The following is an 18915-nucleotide window of genomic DNA, read 5'->3' as shown; positions in this document are numbered from 1 at the left end:
CACTGTTAATCCGACTCATGCATATAATAGGTGCTCGGCCCCATCCAGTGGCGGAGCCAGGGGGGCCCAGGATACGCCCTGGCTCACCCTGAAATTTGGCAAAAAAATTTTGAGTAGGTAGTCAGGAAAACTGATAACATTATTTGCTCCTATTATACTTTGAATTTTCTTTTTGTGCCATTGAATAAGGGCTTTAATTAGTTGTAAAAAAGTAAACTATGAGGGGTTATTTGGTAAAGGTAATATTTCTTTTATTAGGCTGATGGATTCATCGGACTCAGCAGAGTACTCACATTAGAAATGCTGTACCTGAAAAGATGGTTAATGATATAGAAGCCTCTCATATCTGATTCCATGGTTCTTTAAGTTTAATTGTTAGAAGTCATGTAGAATTTACGACAAGTGACAAGTCATGATTGATGGAAAACAAAAGACATATGACTTATTAATAAATATAAATACTAAAAATCTTATTTAGTCCAATTTACCAAGGCTAAACTAGATTAACTAGTTGCTATTAGTTGTGGCTTGTAACCCAATTCTACACTATTTATGAATTATGAAATCTCCATTACCTAAAAGGGAGAGATAGACCCATTCCCATTAGAACCACTCCCGAGCCACTCTATCGGCTTACAAATTGAATTAAGACTCTATTTTTTGTGGATATGATATTCTCACAATAGATAGCATGCCCACAAAATTTCATCATATTTGGATATGTTTAACCTTACGAAAACTAGTGTTCAATTTTAAATGTTTATCTAACAGTCTAGAATTTTCCGATTTCATAATAACATTTGATAAGTTAGACATATTTGAATGAGCCAAAATTTAGTGGGCATGTTATTTATGGTGGGAAGATCATATCTACAAAATATGAGCTCTTAATTCAACTGGTAGGATGGGATATGACTTTGTACATTTTGGGAGTGGCTCGGGAGCTGGTGGCTCTAATGGGAGTGAGTCTATCCCTCCCCTTACCTAAATATATTAACATAATTTTTTTATTTTCAAATATTGACAAAATAAATTAAGAAATGTTTGTTTACGTAAAATATTTATATATATTGATGAATAATGTTTAATTAAAATAAAACAAACTAAGCTCCTGTAGTTGTGTACACACAAGTTGACTTGAGTTGAAAACTTTTAGTGCTGGCTCACCCTGGAACAAATTTCTGGCTTCGCCACTGGCCCCATCGACTAACGTGTATGACTATGACTAGAGGCCTACATTGTGCTAGTCCTTTGCCCATGAGAGCACCTAAACAACCAATATTTTGGACAAGTCATGTTATAGGGGACACGCACGGACTGAGGCCCTTCGTAGTTCTCGTACAAATGTATTGTCGCGTAACTTTTTTCAAATGTGAAACTTATGTCTATTGATCCTTGTTAGCAATTCCAAGAATTATTCGGGAATACAAATCGAATTTTTGAAGGGCAAAACGTATAATAGTTTCGAATGTTTGAAAATTTTAGAATAATTTGCTATTTTTTATCTTGAAACGTATAATACGGATTTTGACAAATTTTTCAAAAAATTGGCTAAAATATTGGGCTAAAAAAAATGAAAATTCAGTTGTGCTTTTGTTATTTTTTTATGTATTTTATGTCTTCACTTTTACTTTAAGTCTCTAACTCTTATATTTTTAATGATAAATTAATCCAAAAGCTTTGCTTTTCTATTTTTTGGGCAATATTTAAATTGTCATGTCATAGTGTGTGTATTTTAAAATTTAAACAGTAATTTTAATCTAAAAACAAATAAATTAAGGTACCTATGTGGACCATTCAATTGGTTTCAATGTTTTTGTAGCTAAATTGTTTAGATATGTTTGTTATGTTGTAAAGAATGACAACTATTATTAATATTTACTAACATAATATCACGAATTTTTTACTTCCGAATTTTTGCAACCAAACATTTAAAACGTATATTAATTAAACACTGCATAATTGCCGTAGTGCGAATTTTTGACCGAATATTTGACGGTACCATTTTTTTGAATCACCGTCCCATACCGAATTTTTGCCGTATCCCAAATTGCTAACAAGGCTCTTGATAGTGATGTTATATTTCACTAAGAGTCTCTTTCTCAAATGCAAAGGTGGTGTTCATTCCATATGTCGTGGCTGGCGATCCTGATCTTTCCACAACGGCAGAAGCACTGAAAGTACTAGACAGTTGTGGTTCAGACGTAATTGAATTGGCTATACCATTCTCTAATCCTATTGCTGATGGCCCCGTTATACAGGTTAATATTCGGTTATTGTGTTATTTCTTATGTCGTTTTTACTTTAGCAATATCTGATTCTAAAGTTTTTATTTGGATATATTTTTTTTTGGTAAATTCTTTTTGGTTATATGTTTTTTAGGCTGCCTGTACTCGTGCTCTAGCAAATGGAACCAGTTTGGATTCAATAATGTCCATGCTGAAGAAGGTAGTAGTCTAGCCATACGTGTAGGACTATCATATATAATTCTGATTTATGGGGTAGGATTTGGTGTCCTGTGGATTTCTAAAATCTGAATTCAACTTTGACAAGCCAAGTGCTACCGGAAATATCTTGTCCAGTTACATTATTCACATACTACAATGTGATACATAAGCGTGGTATTGGAAATTTTATGGCTGCCTTAAATGATGCTGGTGTACACGGTTAGGTTCAACCTTTTTCCTGAGTATAACTGTCTCATTCACATTAATGTATAATAAAATCCAGAATCAAAGTTTTGTATAATTTATACTTTTATATCTATGAAGTCTGGTACGGTGGTGTTTCCTTGGAAAAGAATGGGGACGAGGCAGAGATTTGCCCAAAACTGTGATAAATTTGCTTTCAAAAGCAACAACTGTATTACAAATAAAGTCCTGCTCCAGATTACAAATAAATTTGCGATAAATTTATTACAAATAAATGTATTACAAATAAATTTGCGATAATAAGAACTTCATTAATTCGACTTCTACTCAAAAATATAATTACCCTGAAAAACAAACATATGCCACCTTCCTTTAATTTTCTCTTTCTAGTTCTACGAACGTGATTCTGCATTGTAACTTCACTACACCCATCCTTCGTTCAGGCCTTGTAGTTCCAGATGTTTGTCTAGAGGAGACTGCATACTTGAGAAAGGAAGCTGCCAAGAACGACATTGAAATGGTAGGTCGTTTATCTCCAATTCTCCATCTTGTCGATCATTGATCTTCCTTAATGTGATTCTTGTTTTAGAAAAAAATAAGGAACCCTTTACCACATATAATCACTACTTAAAACTTAAAACTCGGGTACAGGAGCAGTCTCAATTCCTTTTCTTACATATGGTCCAGGGAAATTCATAATTGCAATATGTAATTATTAATTAACAAATAAATTTGCTACACCAGGTACAGCTGACAACACCCACTACACCAATAGAACGAATGAAACTTATTGTTGAAGCTGCGGAAGGATTTGTATATCTTGTAAGTTGTGGTTCTTCGTTCAATATTTTTTTGGGTGAACTAGTGTTACCCCCCACTAGATGAGCCAATTAGGATTTCCCCCTACTAGATTGGAAATTAGGGTCTCTCCCCTAAACACACAGTCAACTGGGTTTGACGGTTAACTTTCAAGTCAAACAACTAAAAATGACATAAATGTCCTCATTATTTTCAAAAAGAAAATGTTCAATTTTAATTAGGTGGAGGCATTTGTGTCATTTTCAATTGTTTGACTTGAAAGTTAACGGTCAAACCAAATTGACCGTGTGTTTAGGAGAGAGACCCTAATTTCCTATCTAGTGGAGAGATAATACTAGTTAACCCTATTTTTTTTTTATCGGTCAAGGGGCCAAATGCTGATATTCAATAGAAAAGAGTACGTATACAGAGACAAAAAACCGCCATAATTTTAAGTGACACCCCTTGATCATACCTTTATTTGCTTGAGTTAAATAAGGTCCAGACATAGTTGCAAAGGAAAACTAACTGTTTGAGGGTCAACTTGGCATTTGAATATTTGTATCCTAGGTTCTAATCTTGTCATTCTTGATTCCCAGACAGAGTCTCCTTTCAATGTGTTAAGTTATATATTGTTAACATTTTCCTGTTGCATCATCTGAAGATAATTGCATCAATCAGTTCTTTCAGATCAAGTTCATTATCACAAATTTTCTTCAATCTTCAAATTATATATATATATATATAAGAAGGATTTGTTTACCATAGTTTATACCACACTCTTTTAAAAGATGAGTTAAAAGCTAATATTTTGTAGATATGATCTCCTAACTATAGATAGATTTTCTACAAAAAATTGGCTCATTTGGAAACCTCTAATCTATTTAAAAACTATTGACCTTGTTAAACATCATCAAATGAGTTGAAATTTTGTAGAGGTGATCTTCATGGTTTGTTAGACATATCCACAAAAAATTAGATTCTAGTTCGTCTTGTGGGTGAAGTTGTGGGCCATGGTATGAAAACCATGGTATATTGATCCCTCCCCGATATATATATATTATACTTTTATCCGAAAGAATTAAAATTGGATTTAACCTTGTCTATAAATTTCTAATTGTTGGTTAATGCGATAGATAATCCCTAATCCCTAAGACTAACCTAGAATATTAATCATCTAGTTACCGCGTACTATAGCTCATCTAGTTACCACTATATCTATTACTCTATTAGGACCTAGCAAAAAATCAATGAATTAGAAACGGTTTTTTTGGTGGAGATGTTCCTCACACAACAAAGATAACCCTCACAAAAAAATCAGCTCATTTAAAAATGTATAACACAATAGGGAAACAAGATCCTACATATATATATTTTGCATAGCTAGTGCTTAGTGGTAGTGTGTGCACCTTCTTAATGGCTAGTGCTAAGCTGCTAATACCAGATGACATAGATGCGTGCTATTATTTCTTCCTTATTGGCTTATTGCCTAATACACAATCCTTTCTTAATTAGGTGACAAGTAAACCAGTAATAGTTGGCTTTGGCATATCAAAACCAGAGCACGTACAACAGGTAAATTAAATTATGTAGCGTTGATGTGTATAAATGCGTAAACACTAGCTAGTTGCTCTGGCAACATGCAATTTCAATTATAATTTTATGTGTTACAGATAGCTCGATGGGGAGCTGACGGGGTGATTGTCGGTAGTGCCCTGGTGAAGCTCCTTGGGGAAGCAAACTCTCCTGTAAAGGGCTTGAAAGAACTAGAAATCTTCACCAAGTCTCTCAAATCTGCTCTACCTTAACAACAGCTTTCCACGAACATGGCATAGCCTGTCACTCGTAATGCCATCACATATCATTTAGAAATGTACAAAATAACTAGATTGATATCTTATAGTGTGTAAGAAAATTCTTATTTCTGGCTAGAAATAATGCAGATGTTCTTTTTGCTTTTACTATCTCATTTACCTTGCCGATATTTTCTACTGTAATCTAACATGCACACATTTTCTACGTCTTCTGGCCTCAGTAGCCAGGCAACTGGCATGTCTGTCCATGTGTCGTGGGATATTTTGTTTCTTGGGCTGAGTCCAATGGCCCTTATCCCACAAGAAGTGATGGCAAACCCGGCGGTTTTTACCCCTCATCTCAATTTTATCCCTATATATACAGAGTAATTTGAGAGATAGAAAGTTCATTTTGTGCTAGTTGAAGTAGCTCAATATGGCATGTGTCCCCAACACAACTTGTTTTTCTCTCTCTCTCTCTATTTTTTTTAGTAATTTCAGTGTGCACAAGATGTGGGTTTGCCTCAACTTTTTCTTCTCTAAAACACTGTTTTATCGGGTTTTACAGGTACAAAGTGCCACTACCATTGGACTCAACCTTAGAAGATCAGACTGGTGGTGAAATTGTTAAAGTTGTGTTTGGTCTCTATTTATATGAAGATATTTAATGTCCTAGATATATCCTGCATCACGAGTGAAAACTCCCCAGACGGCGCTAATGAATTTGGACGTCATAGAGATCATCCTACCAAAAAAAAAAAAAAAAAAATCTTTGTTATCAAATTCCTAAGCTCACCAAAGAAGGCTGCAGATTTTGACGGTCTAAATACTTGAGTGATAGAAGATTGGGAAGTAGATTTGGACATTTGACAAAGTTAAAACAAGCTGATTTTTTTCGGAAATGATGATCTCTATGGTGTTAAGGTCATCCTCCCCAAAATACACGATTTAATGCCATGTCATTTGTTTGATACTAGAGGTTGCCCGTGCCTACGGCCCAACGATAAACAATCAACCCAATTAATTTTTCCGAGAGGCCTAGACCCTTTAAGCCTTTTCCCCAAAGGCCCAAACTCAACAACTTTTGTTAACTTGTAAGTCTGTTCCCGAGGTTCCGTTTACCACACTTTTTATACCATAGTTTATAACATGCCCCATATCTTTACCTATAACAGAAATTTTAACCTAGTTTTTTGTGGATGTATTCAACTAACCATGAAGATCACCTATATAAAATTTTACTTCATTTGATAATGTTTAACTATATCAAAAGATGATTGCAAAATCGAAAAATCTGAACCGTTAAAAAAAATCAAAGTGTAAAACAACTTTTAACTAGGTTAGAGATTTCGAAATTAGATGAATTTTTGTGGAGATGTTATCTATAGTTAGAAGATCATATCCACAAATTATTAACACTTAATTCATTTTATAAGAGAGTGTGGTATAAACTATGGTATAAAAAGTATGGTAAAAATATCCTTATTATACTGAAGACACTTCTTGGCATTAAAAAAAAAGGTTAGCTATATTAAATGCAAAACAAGGTGACCAGATGAGTATTGATTAAGCCTCACTACTTGATCATGTAACATATACAAATTATATCAAAGTTTTAAAGCTAGTAGTCGTTAAAAAGTTATTAATTACAAACTGGATACCCTACTAAGAACACTAGAACTCCTTGAACATGTATATGCTACTTAATAAAATTGGAGTGCACATCCCGGCTTTCCAACCACTTGCGTTTTTCAACAACCGCTATCATAAATTGCAGTCCTTCCCTCAACACTACACCAGAAAAGGTGTTAACAACAGCCATATCCAGAAAACAAGAACACCCAACTACCTCTAATAACTTCATATCAGGAACCTCGCTCAACATTTTTGTTTCAACACGTTATAGCTTAACACTCAAAAAACTCAACACCCAGTCACAATAACACTTTGTTTTAACTATGTAGACCATGAAAACCACCTTCATATATTGTATTAAACTACGAAGAGATCAAGATCACAAAAGCCCACTTCTACTTCATATTGATCTAACCTTTAAGCAGATCTGATTCAAGAACAACCACTCATGCATGACAAAACAAAGTAAAGGCAATATAAAAGACAGTTCCTTCCTTACCAGTGAGATGTGCACATTAAAGTACAAGAAGCTCTTGAAAACAAATACAAATAAACGCAAACAAGAACCTAACAATTGGATATGAAAAAAAATTCAATCCAACTTGGTGTTCATATTTACAATACATTTAGATTTCAAAGTATCAGGGTCAGCTGAGATTAACAAACCTAATGAATAACATGGATGCAGAGTAATTCTTGGCAGAGATTGGAGCTTTCAACATTATTTTTAAACAAACCCAACGAATCTGCAAACCCCATGATTTACGAATTAGGTTTCAAAAAATTAGCAGGATGTGAGAAGATTGAAGATACGGGAAAAAAATTACCCTTCTGCTGGAGATAAAGAGTGATAGAAGTGTGCGAGACAAAGGAAAAGAAGATACCATGATAAGATGCTACAAAGAAGTAGAGGTGTGCAGCCAGGGTTGCGAATGCTCCGTATGGGCATGGATAGTGGTATAGAATTGTTGGTACTACTCTCTTCATTGGAATAACCTTCCACTATTTTTCTTTGTAATAACAGTAATAGCATATCCTCCATATATGATCAACCAAGTCCTTCAAACATCTCTTTTGAGTGAACTTCTAAGGAATGCCCTCATTTTAACAATCAACCAATGACAAAATATAACCTAGCAAAACATAAAACCAAAATTTTACCTTGAAATTCAACCGAGTCAGTCCCTAGGGAACTCCAAGTAGGCATATACAATTTCCGGGAGCTATCAAGTTGGGTTTCATAACATCAGCTTCATCAAGGAAACTGTCTTGTGGGTCTGGTCCTCATAGCATATGTTCTCAACAACCACAAAATGTAACAGTTACGTACTGTTCTCATATACTAGAAAAAGGTAAAAATAATAAGAAGAAAACAGCTAAAAGGATAGTATGTACCGGACTGAGCATAATCACAAGTAGCAAAAAGCCAATAGTGAAGTTTCAATATATGAACCTTGCATGCATCAAACAATTAGACATTTATTAGTTACATAAATGAAAGTAAGAACTTCAAATTAAAAAAAAAAACTAATAGGAAGAATATGAAAAAATTAACTAGGTTTACGCATCCCCTGGTTGACTACTAACTGCTCCAAGTATGTCGTCATCTCTATCCTCGTTGCCATCTGCACCAGAAACTTAAATACACGAAAGCCCTTGATTTGTTTACAACAAAGCAAGTCATAGCATATAACCAATAAAAATATTAGGCAGCTAAAGAGTTATTTATTACTACTAGACTTGTCATGTAAAATTAAGATTCCAAAACACTAACCACAAGAAAATATTCAAGGCGTGACAACACACCCAGTTAGATAATTTTCACTTATTGATGATGATGGACGGATGAAATAACCACTTAACTCTAATTGGGCAAATGATTATTTTAGCCTTATCCACCTTTCACCTCAACTTTAATGGTAGAATTGGTAGTACAGTGTACCTGTCACTAGGACTAAGGCTTTTGTGTGGATGATTACACACATAGTTAGAATATATGCTTCCACCGCCATCAATCACTATTCCTTTAGTACTATACAAGTGTTTGATTATAATTTAATAAATAAGACCGTAAAAGTTCTTGGTTAAACTCACTAAAAATAGTAACATTGCTTTAAGATGATACGAGATGTGGTGTATACCACCATGGAGATTGAAATTGAAACCTGAGACTATACTTTAAACTTTGATATCTATTCTACCCCACTACTAGATAATGATAAGATGATATTTTCAAAGAGAAGGCTATGACTGATGGTTGGAAGTATTCAATCCCGTGCAAAATAGGTAAAGAAGATAAATGCACAACCACTTTACAACTATAAATAAAAAAGGACATAAGTCATCCCCAACAAATCAGAGAAAATAAATAATATATGCACCTGATGGATAGAAACAAAGAAATAAAACACTGAAAACGAGTCATCTAAGGTGATGTAATTTGTCAAATCTAATTAAGAGAGGCAATGATATATCTTTCAATAAACTAAGGTACTTAATTTCCCCCAGTCTAATTCCACCCATATCAGCCATGTCTTATCGAGTTACCACTTAGCACTCAAATAAAAGGAAATGGAAGTGACTATATTAAGCACCTCTCTCTCTTTCTCAATGTATGAAAAAGAATATTTAATGGAATCACTCACTAAAAGAAGTTATATATTGCAGTTGTTCCTCTAAGCGAACTACCCAGTATGCACAACTCCCACTAACATTCTTTTGCACTTTTATCTGATCGTTAGCAAGTCCCTAGCTAAGTGACCATGACTCTTATACCATTGACCAGTTCCATAACACACTCTGTTCACATGTGAGAAACCACCACATCATCAACAATTTTCATTCAAAAGAAACATGTAGAACTTAATAAGGTAACAACCTATCACCATGTGTACAAGGTACACTAGTTAATTAACCATTTTGTTCTACAAAACGTCAATAGGAACTAAGGAAAACACAATCTCATCCAAATCACTTATTCACAAACGTACTTTTTGTACATTATCAATTTCAAAGAATAGATTCCAATAGTCCCATACTAATGATATTTAGATAAGTCCAAAAGAAAATATTACCAACGAATTCTTGCAATTAATTAAATAGCTAAATTAATAAATCAATAAACTAGGTATTACATAGGGTCTGCTTGTGTCACTATGATTAACATACTAGTCAAGAACAATTATTAATAAATAATTAGCTCGAAATAATAACATGGATTTGTATCCAATTGGCTAACCTGGTTATGGAATTTGGTGATAACAACCATAGAGTCCAAAGCTTTGAAGCTTTACCTCTAACCAAATTATCACCTGTCGGCATGTCCCAAAGCAAAGAAGAGAGAGCGAGAGTAGCGTTGAGTGCGAAAGAATGAGATCTAAATTGAAGAGCTTTAATTGATCGTCAGCTTTGAAATCAACGAACCAGATAAGAGTCATGAGTGAAGATGAGACTATGAGAGCAATGACTAAACGGTTATGAACGATAAGATGAGTTTGTTTTCAGATATTGGGTTTTAATGTAGTTTCAGAAGAAACTAATTATCTTCATGGGCTATGGGCTTAGAAGTTATAACAGTGACGAAAAATAATACCACTAATGACTGTTTCGCCCTAATAGTAATAACAAATAGCCAAGGTTAGTTTATGTGCTTGGCCAAAAAATGAAAATGACATTTGTCACGGTGCGTGTGACAAAAGGGCTTCTACAACAGTCACAAAAACCTTTTTCGCCATTTGTGACCATTTTGAACATAACAGTCACAAATAACATTTTAAACCAACCACAAAAACCCTTTTTTTGTACTAGTGTAATTAACTAAACCTAAACTAAACTAAAGAGATAGAGAGAGAGAAAACCATAATTACAACTAAACTAATGTGGGACTAGTCAAGTTAGGTTTTGCCTTAACCCTCTTTATATAGGAGAGGGTTAGGATTATATTTTCGTGCATGGGCCAAAAATGGGGACTTTGGGCCTCTAATGTGAGCCCAAAGTCCATTAGGTTAAGTCGAAAGAGGCCACAACTACTAAAAATTACTTCAGTACCCTTTTTGTCCACTTTTACATCTCTGATTTGGGCAAAGCTAGGTCCATTGAAAATCTTATTCCAAGCTGGTCATTTTGACATAAAGTTGGCCCAATTCCGAGACCCTAGTCCAAAGATACGCCCTTTTGAAGTTCTAATGACTTTTTGTCATTTTTCTACCCGAATTGACTTTGACTTCCGAGCTTTGACTAGGCTTGAAAAGGCTTTTTCTTTTTGATTCTTGGGCTTTAAACATAGAACTCTTCTAGCAATCATCTTGACTTGTTTCCACGTAAAATGACATCTTGAAGCACATAAACATCTTCAAGACCTGAAATACACAAAAACACGTAAACATTACTAACTCTTATTTATTATAAACATAATTGGCCTAAATGTAATACTATTAAGGGGTTTAAACTACACTTTTGGGTGCTTATCACACCACCCCCAAACAACATTATGCTTGTCCTCAAGCAAAGATGAGAAATAAAAACAGATAAGTGGCCAAAAATGTGGTCCTAACTAATCTCGTTTTGTAGAGTATGATTGCATTGACCATATGCAATAAGGCCTTAAACCACTAAGAATTCCCTAGTGGACGAGTTATAGCCTCGTGAGAGTTTTTCAGATAAGATACTCACAAACTTCATTTATACTACAACGACTAAAAAATAAAAGTAATTGTCCCTTAAATTTATATTAAATATCTATGCATCTCACTAGCAGTTAAACAAAGATCATCAATCTAACTCCTACATTAATACATGCATAATAACCAAATCATCTCAAGATAAATAAATATACAATGAATTATGCTATGAAATGCAATGGCAGGTTTGTTTATGAAACTTTTGGGTAGCGTGCCTAAGTAAGTTTTCACAAAGAATGGGTCAAGACATATAACACTCTTATTTTTCCACTCAAGTTTGCTAACTCCAGTGTATAGTGGGCACACGTTTCCTCATAATCCCAATTACAATCTAAGAATGATGAGGTCGATCAGACACATCTACCAGTTACTATCACACCAACCTATTTCTAATTGAGCTAGATGTCTTTATTAGGAGATACAGGGAGTAGGTGTTGGTTAAAGAAGGAAGCAAATGGATATTCAAATAGACAAGTCTGAGATAATAGGGTCTTCAAAATATATAACTAGAGAAAATATTGTTTTTACTTTGCTTCTACACTTTGTTTCCATCCTTATCCCTTTTGTTTTGGCTTTTGACTCATTTATTCTGTTTTTTAGAGTTCTAACTTTTTATTTTATTTTTCTTTTCTTTGGATGGCAACTTTATTTTATTTTCTTTTTCTAATTATTTTTCTTTTGAAGCAACTAGATAATTTTTGTTTACACAGTTTTTTTTTTTTTTTTTTTTTTTTTTTTTTTACTCATCCTATTTCTCAGACTTATCTAGATAGGTAGGTTGATTTTATTTTTTATTTTGTTTTATAGGGTAAAGGATTTGTGGTTTGTGAAAAGGCTAATGAAAAGACATAGTGGGGCGACTAGCGGATAAATTTTATTTAGGTGTGAATTTTTAGTTATATTGATCCAAAGAGGGCCTAAATTCTCACTTTGGATATGGTATGGTGATCAAGCAAGTGGATGTGTGATTTCTCTACTCGAATTTGACTTCTCTCTTGTGTCATCACTCAAATATTTCACTTTTATGAGGCTTTTAGGCTAGATGCTCACATGATATGTATTAAGTATTATAACCTAGGTCTCAAAAAAATGCCACCAAGTACAATCATAGATGCTCATCCAAGATAATCAAGAAAAGATGCAATGACTATTACCTACATATTAATCTAAGTTTCAAAAATTAAATCTTAATTCAAGTACTACGTGAGATTTCTAGACTAATATCATCATGGAAAAGGAAACAATACCATTATCACTAAGTGCATAGTATAGACTATATTTATAATTTTTTTATAATTTTCTAATTTTTATACGACAAATAATACGTAATATATAACCTAATATGTGCTTAAACATTTACAATGTGTTTCTATACCACCCCTAAATGGAATCATGCTTTGTCCCCAAAGTATGGAATGAAAATAAATGATAGAGAGTACCATAGAAGCGTACTTGTAAATGGGAGCACCTGAAAAAGAAGGTTAATCTATATTAATATAAAAAAAATAAAAACATTCGCAACTTCTATATGAGTTCCTCCCATTATGGGGATAACATGAAATAATAAATATTGTTTGGGACATAAGCGGACTTTAACAGAAATAAAATAATACCATACGCTCACAAATCAAGCATGCACATATCATGGCTCTTATAGGATTAGCTTTCGAAATTCAGCGAAATAGGGAAATTTTACGAAATTAAGATACCTAATTACATTATGCATCCCAAGTAAATCAATCAAGGCCCATGGGTTCTATATTTCAATATTTATATATGCAATTTTAATACGTGAACATACAATGTGCTAAAATTAAATATATCACCCCCAAACAATTTGGGAGAAGGGGGTTCAAAAAATAATTCAATAGAAAAATTAAATTACTTAACTAACTAACCTAGACTCTATTGGAGTAAACATGACAGACAAAGGGTGGTAAAAAGTTTTGAAATGAAATACCAAAATACGCCACCTCCAAACAACATTTGAAAACTCTTTTTTAAGTTTTGAAAAATTTTATGGTTTATACTCCATTAAGGTGGTATGTTACAAAAAATTATATGGGTCTTTTAAAGTCAAATTCCATGGACTTAATAATATATGTTTATGTTTTAATTTTTTAATTTTTATATGTTTGATTTTTGGAAAAACAAAGTTACAAAAAAGAAATAAAAATGAAACTCACTCCATAGATAAACACTACTCAAATCACTACACCATAATAAGATATTTGCAACACGCACCTTTTTTGCTTTGCAACGGTTATTTACTGTTAGCAAGTTGCCAACGCTATATAAGCGTTAGTAATGTTGTAAAGCATTACTTTATTTCAGTGAATTTTCGGAATTAATTGCTAACACTTGAAAATCATTTGAGAAGTGTTACAAATCCAAAAACCAAAACAACTTTGAAATTTCAAAAAGTTCTAGGGAAACAAAAAAGAAATCACACTCGGTATGACAAAATAGAAAACCTCTCTTTCTCTCTCACAGCCGCTAGGTTAGGGTTTTCTTATCTTTGTTGGTGACCCTTGTTCCTCTTTCTCTCCTTCAACCCCTCCTCCTCTTCCCCAGAACAATCACTTCCTACCTTCTTCTTCCTATTCTAATTCCCAACAAATGGATTGTGTTGAAACCAAAGCTTTGAAAACCAGTCTTTGGCCTGAGATGTCTGCTTTGAAAATAACAACAACGACCCAACAAGTTTTCAATGAAGATTTATGGTATGGAAATGGAACTAATGGTGTTGCTGGTGATAACTTGTTTGTTGAAGGTCTTCTAAACTTTTCAAATGAAGATGTTCAAGAGAAAGAGAAAGACTTTGTTGTTGAAGATGATGACGAAGAAGAAGAAGGGTATTCTTCTGTTTCTTCTCAAGAACATGACTTGAAAACTTGTTCTAATGGTCCTTCTATAAAGAATGAGTTTGGTTCCGTTCCATAAAGCAAACTCAGTGTTCCGATAAGCAATTTTAAATAAAGAAATCGTTTTTCACTTTGCGAGTTTGTTTGTTTATCCTCATTTCTGAAGAAAAAATTCATTTCTGCAGTACACATTCTATGAATACATGTAAATAGCAAAAGTCATAATAAGAGCATTGAGGCAGATGTGTTGGAAAATTATGTTGGTCTCAGGTTTTTTTTATCTGTATATGTTATCCCCAGCCGAGTTCAACAATTACTGATATTGACCCATGGTTTAAAATAGGCACTACCTGAGGCTGTCAATCAATAATTAATGTTAACTATTTGATTTTAATGATCGGGATGAATGTATATTGCCGATTGAGTTGTTGAAGTGGCTCATTTACCGTAGTTCTCAAGCATTTGAGCTGCGGCGTGTTTGAGAACATTATCACCAAACTGGAATTGCCCATATTTCTTTGAGATCTAATGCACTAATCAATTGTACGTTGATTCAGGAGGATTTTGTTGTAATTCAATAAAAGTTACGTGGCGAGGTCGGTGACACGCATCATTTTTCTTTTTTCTATTTCCATCTTGCCTTTCCTCGGTTAATGATATTTGAAGTACTCTTGACCTTTTACAAAGTGAGCTTGGCTGCTTGTTTGATCCCAAATTCTTGATGCAATGAAAATTTATTTGGGCTTGATAATCCCATTCTAGAGACATTCAGATGTTTGGGCTAGGTTCCTGCCATTAACCAAAGATATTGAATCTACTGTATTTATGTTCGTCAAGGGAGATGAGTGAGTAAGAGTTTTCTGGTATAATATTATATGTTATCTTGATTTGTGAATTAGTAGGCTAATCTTAGAACGACTCATCTTTTTGGTCCCATAGTTTTTTTATACTCGTATTTAAGGAAGCTGAATTCTTTGTTTTGGTTTTGTTCATAAGAACTTACAACTTCTATTAAAAAAGCCAACTAAATGATTATGCTTGATGTTTATTAAAAAGCTCATAAACTTGATATGTATATATAGTTTTGTTCTTGCTCATACGTGCTATTCTTACTTGCTCGCTCATCTGATTAATTGATCATGTGATTATGAAGGCCTCACCTATCACTTTCGGGGATCTTCAAGTTTACATAGAGGAAAAGAGAACTTCAACTAGAGGTAAGTGGAATTCTTATACAATAATAACATAAATAATTGTAATTTTGTTGTGTTTCATCTTCTTGTTCTTTATTTAAGAAACTTTATGCTCACTTGCTTTACGGGGATATTTTGTTGATTGTAGTTGGTGCTACTGGGAGACCTCGATATCCTCCTGCAAGACCTGGTTTCCGCAATGACAACTTTAGAGGCCGATGTAATTTTGTTGGCGGTCGTGGTTATGGAAGAAATGAATATGGAAACCGGGGTGACTTCTCTGGTCGGCGAAGCCAATCAAGACGTGGTGGTGATGGCTATCAATAGGTTGAGCACAATGTTGGAAATGGAAAGGTTGGCCATCAGGGTGGGATGAGCCAGACTGCTATTTCTATGTGACACAGTCTTTTCTGACTCGTAGGACTTGTTTCCTTATATCTTACTTTTTTTCTTTAATAGAGCAAGTAGTAGGGTTCCCAAAATTTTGTGAAAGAAGATGGACCGAGATATCCCTTCCCAGAGCTTGTCTCTTTGGGTCGCCTTGAGGTCCAAATCTTGTCCCTATTGTTCTAGTTTTTTAACATGTTGTTTGTTACTTGATATTTCTTCTCCAACTCCTACATTGCGCATAGGTTTAAATTTGAGCAGGTTCATACATTGCGTAATCCAACAACTGATGAGTTCCAGCAGGTTCTAGAATCAACGAGGCCAAATATCATCTACTTGCAAGGAGAGCAGCTTCCAAATGATGAAGAAGTAGGCTCTCTTGTCTGGAATGGTATTCACTTGTCCACGACTGAAGCTATATGTGGGCACCTTTGGTTCCACATTACCCGATGTTGTAAGTGATTACGTGCTAATAAAAGTAGAGGATGTGTCTATAGTTTAACATTTGATATACATTTTAGTAACTCCTACAAAGAACTGAAGTACGCTTTGATAACATCAGGTATAGAAGTATGGTGGTTAATTAAAATGGTTGAATGTGGGTGCAGGTTTATTTGGAGTTACCCAATGGTGAGAAATTAGCAAAGGCACTTTGCCATAAGGTGATTTTAATGCTAGTATTTGCTTAAAGATATCTTATAACATTTTTACGTCATTTGCAAACAATTTGTGATCCTAGGGTGAACATATGCATTTTAATATGGTCTCACATTCTCTTAATCTATGGATGATTCTGTTATTAGTTTATTTTTTGATGTAGGGAGTTCCTTATGTAATATATTGGAAGAATGCATTCTCTTGCTATTCAGCTTGCCATTTTCGCTAAACGTTGTTGTCGGCAATTCAGAGGTATTGTGATTTTTATATGTTTAGTCACTCAATGAGGGAAGGTTCCCCTTATTATGAATTTTTCAATTGATGATGTCTCTGGCTAAGCTGAACTTCTAAGTTGATGTACCCTTAGAGTTTCTTAATGTCTCAGAACACAGTCTCCACTACCAAGCTCAGAAATGTACATCGAAGTCTGATACTATGCAATTGAAATAAAACTTGTTTTAATAATAATGTAGTAAGAGTAAAACTTGCACTTTTGAACTAAGTATTGAAGACTATTTATGCGGTGTAAACCATAAACTCTTAAGGGAAAAGTAGCTCATGAATACAACTTAGTTAAACTAAGTATTGAAGACTATTAGAGTCAGTTCATTTTTGCTTCCTGTGGAAAAAGTAGTTATTTCTCGATGAGTTGATAAGCATACGTTCTCAACTTTTCAGGATGCATGCTTATTTGGATCATTAGAAGATGGCCTAAATGCCTTATTGAAAATTGAAGTAAGTTTATGTTTGAATTGTGGTGGGGTGTTTTTTTGTTTTGCAAAACTAGAGGCTATTAAACACGGCTTGCCATCTGATTGTTACTGTTGAATTTGTCTGATTACTTCCTTTTATGTTATTCCAGATACGTGGAAGTAAACTTAATACTCGGGTCAGGTATGCTATGAACTGGAACAATTTTTTCGGCTTAGCTAGGGAACAATTTTGAAATGGATTTTTTGAAAAACACTTGAGAGATGAAATTTAACTGGTTTATATAGAATATGTTTGAGAAAAGGCTCAGAATCGGTTCCCACCTTCAACAGGGAAGAGGTATTTAAAGGTTGAAAATAATTAAAGTTGTGCTAATTTGAGTTGTTCATTGCAGTGCTCCCCTACCTCCTCTCCATGCAGGAGCATTTTCTCGAGGTGTTGTGACCATGCGATGTGATTTTTCAACCTGTAGTTCTTGCCATGTCTCTCTTCTAGTGTCGGGCAGTGCTCAAACCTATTTTGATGATTAGGTAATAAACAGTTATAATGAGCAGGCTGATTGATATACCTAATATATGGGTAGTTATTTTGTATTGAAATACACATGAATCTATTGTCATTAAATAATTTCAACAACTGGAGAATAATATAAAAAACAAACTTCTCGAGAAAAGTCAGCTAGTCCATGCATTGCCAATCCGTGGTGAAAGCAATAGATCTCTATATGTACCTAGAACATCTGCTTCAATAGCTTGTGGCTCAACTGTATATGAAGTTTGCATGAAGGTTCCAGCATTGGCATCACAGGTTTGGTTTTTCAGTCTTTCCCTCTAAATTTTTTGTTATCGTTTGACTGCTTACCTTCTATTTATGTAGCACAACTGTACGAGGTTCATGTTAATAACACTTGTCTTTTAACTCTTTTTAGATATCCTTACATTAATTCCTATGCACCAGTTTGTCTTGTAACCCTGTGATTTCCATGGTGGATTATTCTGAGACCATATTAATGGACATATTTAACTTTTCAAGAAAAAAAATAGAAAAACTTATAGAAGTTATAGACATAGTGTTAGCGTGCCCACTTGCTTTGGCGTATGGAAGGGAAGGGTACGGTTATTACATAAATTTAATTAGTATGATTGTTTTTCTGAGTTCATTATTTGTTTTGTGATTTTTTTGGAATTAGATGGGCTTTGTGATTTCTATTGAGTGAAGTCATCGTCACTAATGCTTGCTATTGCATTTTGAAGATTCGGGATTGCTTGGAAAATCATATAGAAATTTGTAACCCTCAAAACTCTTTTGACGCTATATATATGGTTAAATGAATATGATATTTTTTTAGGGGTTTGCTTGTGTTTATTTTACTTGTCAAATGGTATGAAAAAGCATTGGTAATTTTATTTGCTTCTATATGAAACTAGGAGGTGGAGGGTTTAGGGCAGGGAAAAAGTAAAAATAATTTTTTTTACCATATCAATACATTAGTAACGGTTGTAAACCGTTGCAAAGAAAAAAATAAATATTAGGGTTAACTAGTATTA

The 18915-nt window shown here is 34.0% G+C and overlaps 2 protein-coding genes and 2 long non-coding RNA genes across 11 annotated transcripts; 3 read left to right on the top strand and 1 right to left on the bottom strand.

Annotated features, from left to right (window-relative positions):
- Positions 1–218: 218 nt before the first annotated feature.
- On the top strand, positions 219–5257 carry LOC147475969 (tryptophan synthase alpha chain, chloroplastic-like). The gene is made up of 8 exons (XM_086585595.1): positions 219–239; positions 2115–2261; positions 2383–2450; positions 2560–2666; positions 3095–3171; positions 3396–3515; positions 4965–5024; positions 5123–5257. Exons 1-8 carry the CDS (start codon positions 219–221, stop codon positions 5255–5257), a joined length of 735 nt encoding a protein of 244 aa, XP_086441721.1.
- Positions 5258–5268: 11 nt separating this feature from the next.
- Positions 5269–10376, bottom strand: LOC147475968 (uncharacterized). Of its 8 annotated transcripts, none has more exons than XR_015208289.1 (5): positions 8433–10376; positions 8039–8330; positions 7762–7963; positions 7377–7623; positions 5269–5285 (listed from the first exon to the last, which is right to left on the bottom strand). It is a non-coding gene; the product is annotated as an uncharacterized LOC147475968 (long non-coding RNA). The 8 variants fall into 8 exon arrangements; XR_015208288.1 differs by lacking the exon at positions 5269–5285 and adding an exon at positions 6774–7033; XR_015208286.1 differs by lacking the exon at positions 5269–5285 and having other exon boundaries at positions 7344–7623; positions 8433–8532; positions 10116–10376.
- A 4736-nt stretch (positions 10377–15112) lies between these two features.
- Positions 15113–15981, top strand: LOC147475967 (uncharacterized). The gene is made up of 3 exons (XR_015207448.1): positions 15113–15269; positions 15574–15637; positions 15762–15981. It is a non-coding gene; the product is annotated as an uncharacterized LOC147475967 (long non-coding RNA).
- An 802-nt stretch (positions 15982–16783) lies between these two features.
- Positions 16784–18475, top strand: LOC147475966 (AT-rich interactive domain-containing protein 4-like). Its single transcript, XM_086585593.1, has 4 exons — positions 16784–16909; positions 17336–17392; positions 17520–17551; positions 17763–18475. The coding sequence occupies exons 1-4, from the start codon at positions 16784–16786 to the stop codon at positions 17896–17898; spliced, it is 351 nt and encodes a 116-aa protein (XP_086441719.1). The 3' UTR covers positions 17899–18475.
- The last annotated feature ends 440 nt before the right edge of the window (positions 18476–18915 follow it).

This window comes from Coptis chinensis, chromosome 9 (assembly GCF_015680905.1).
Source record: "Coptis chinensis isolate HL-2020 chromosome 9, ASM1568090v1, whole genome shotgun sequence".
NCBI lineage: Eukaryota > Viridiplantae > Streptophyta > Magnoliopsida > Ranunculales > Ranunculaceae > Coptis > Coptis chinensis.
The sequence above is the reverse complement of the archived record's forward strand: the minus strand, read 5'-3'. Positions and strand labels throughout refer to the sequence as shown.

Coding starts and splice junctions, on each gene's coding strand:
- LOC147475966 (XM_086585593.1), top strand. CDS start 16,784: ATGGATGATTCTGTTATTAGTTTATTTTTTGATGTAGGGAGTTCCTTA. Junction 16,910..17,335: donor TTGTTGTCGGCAATTCAGAG/GTATTGTGATTT, acceptor TCAACTTTTCAG/GATGCATGCTTATTTGGATC. Junction 17,552..17,762: donor AAACTTAATACTCGGGTCAG/GTATGCTATGAA, acceptor TGTTCATTGCAG/TGCTCCCCTACCTCCTCTCC.
- LOC147475969 (XM_086585595.1), top strand. CDS start 219: ATGAGGGGTTATTTGGTAAAG. Junction 240..2,114: donor TGAGGGGTTATTTGGTAAAG/GTAATATTTCTT, acceptor TCAAATGCAAAG/GTGGTGTTCATTCCATATGT. Junction 2,262..2,382: donor CTGATGGCCCCGTTATACAG/GTTAATATTCGG, acceptor TATGTTTTTTAG/GCTGCCTGTACTCGTGCTCT.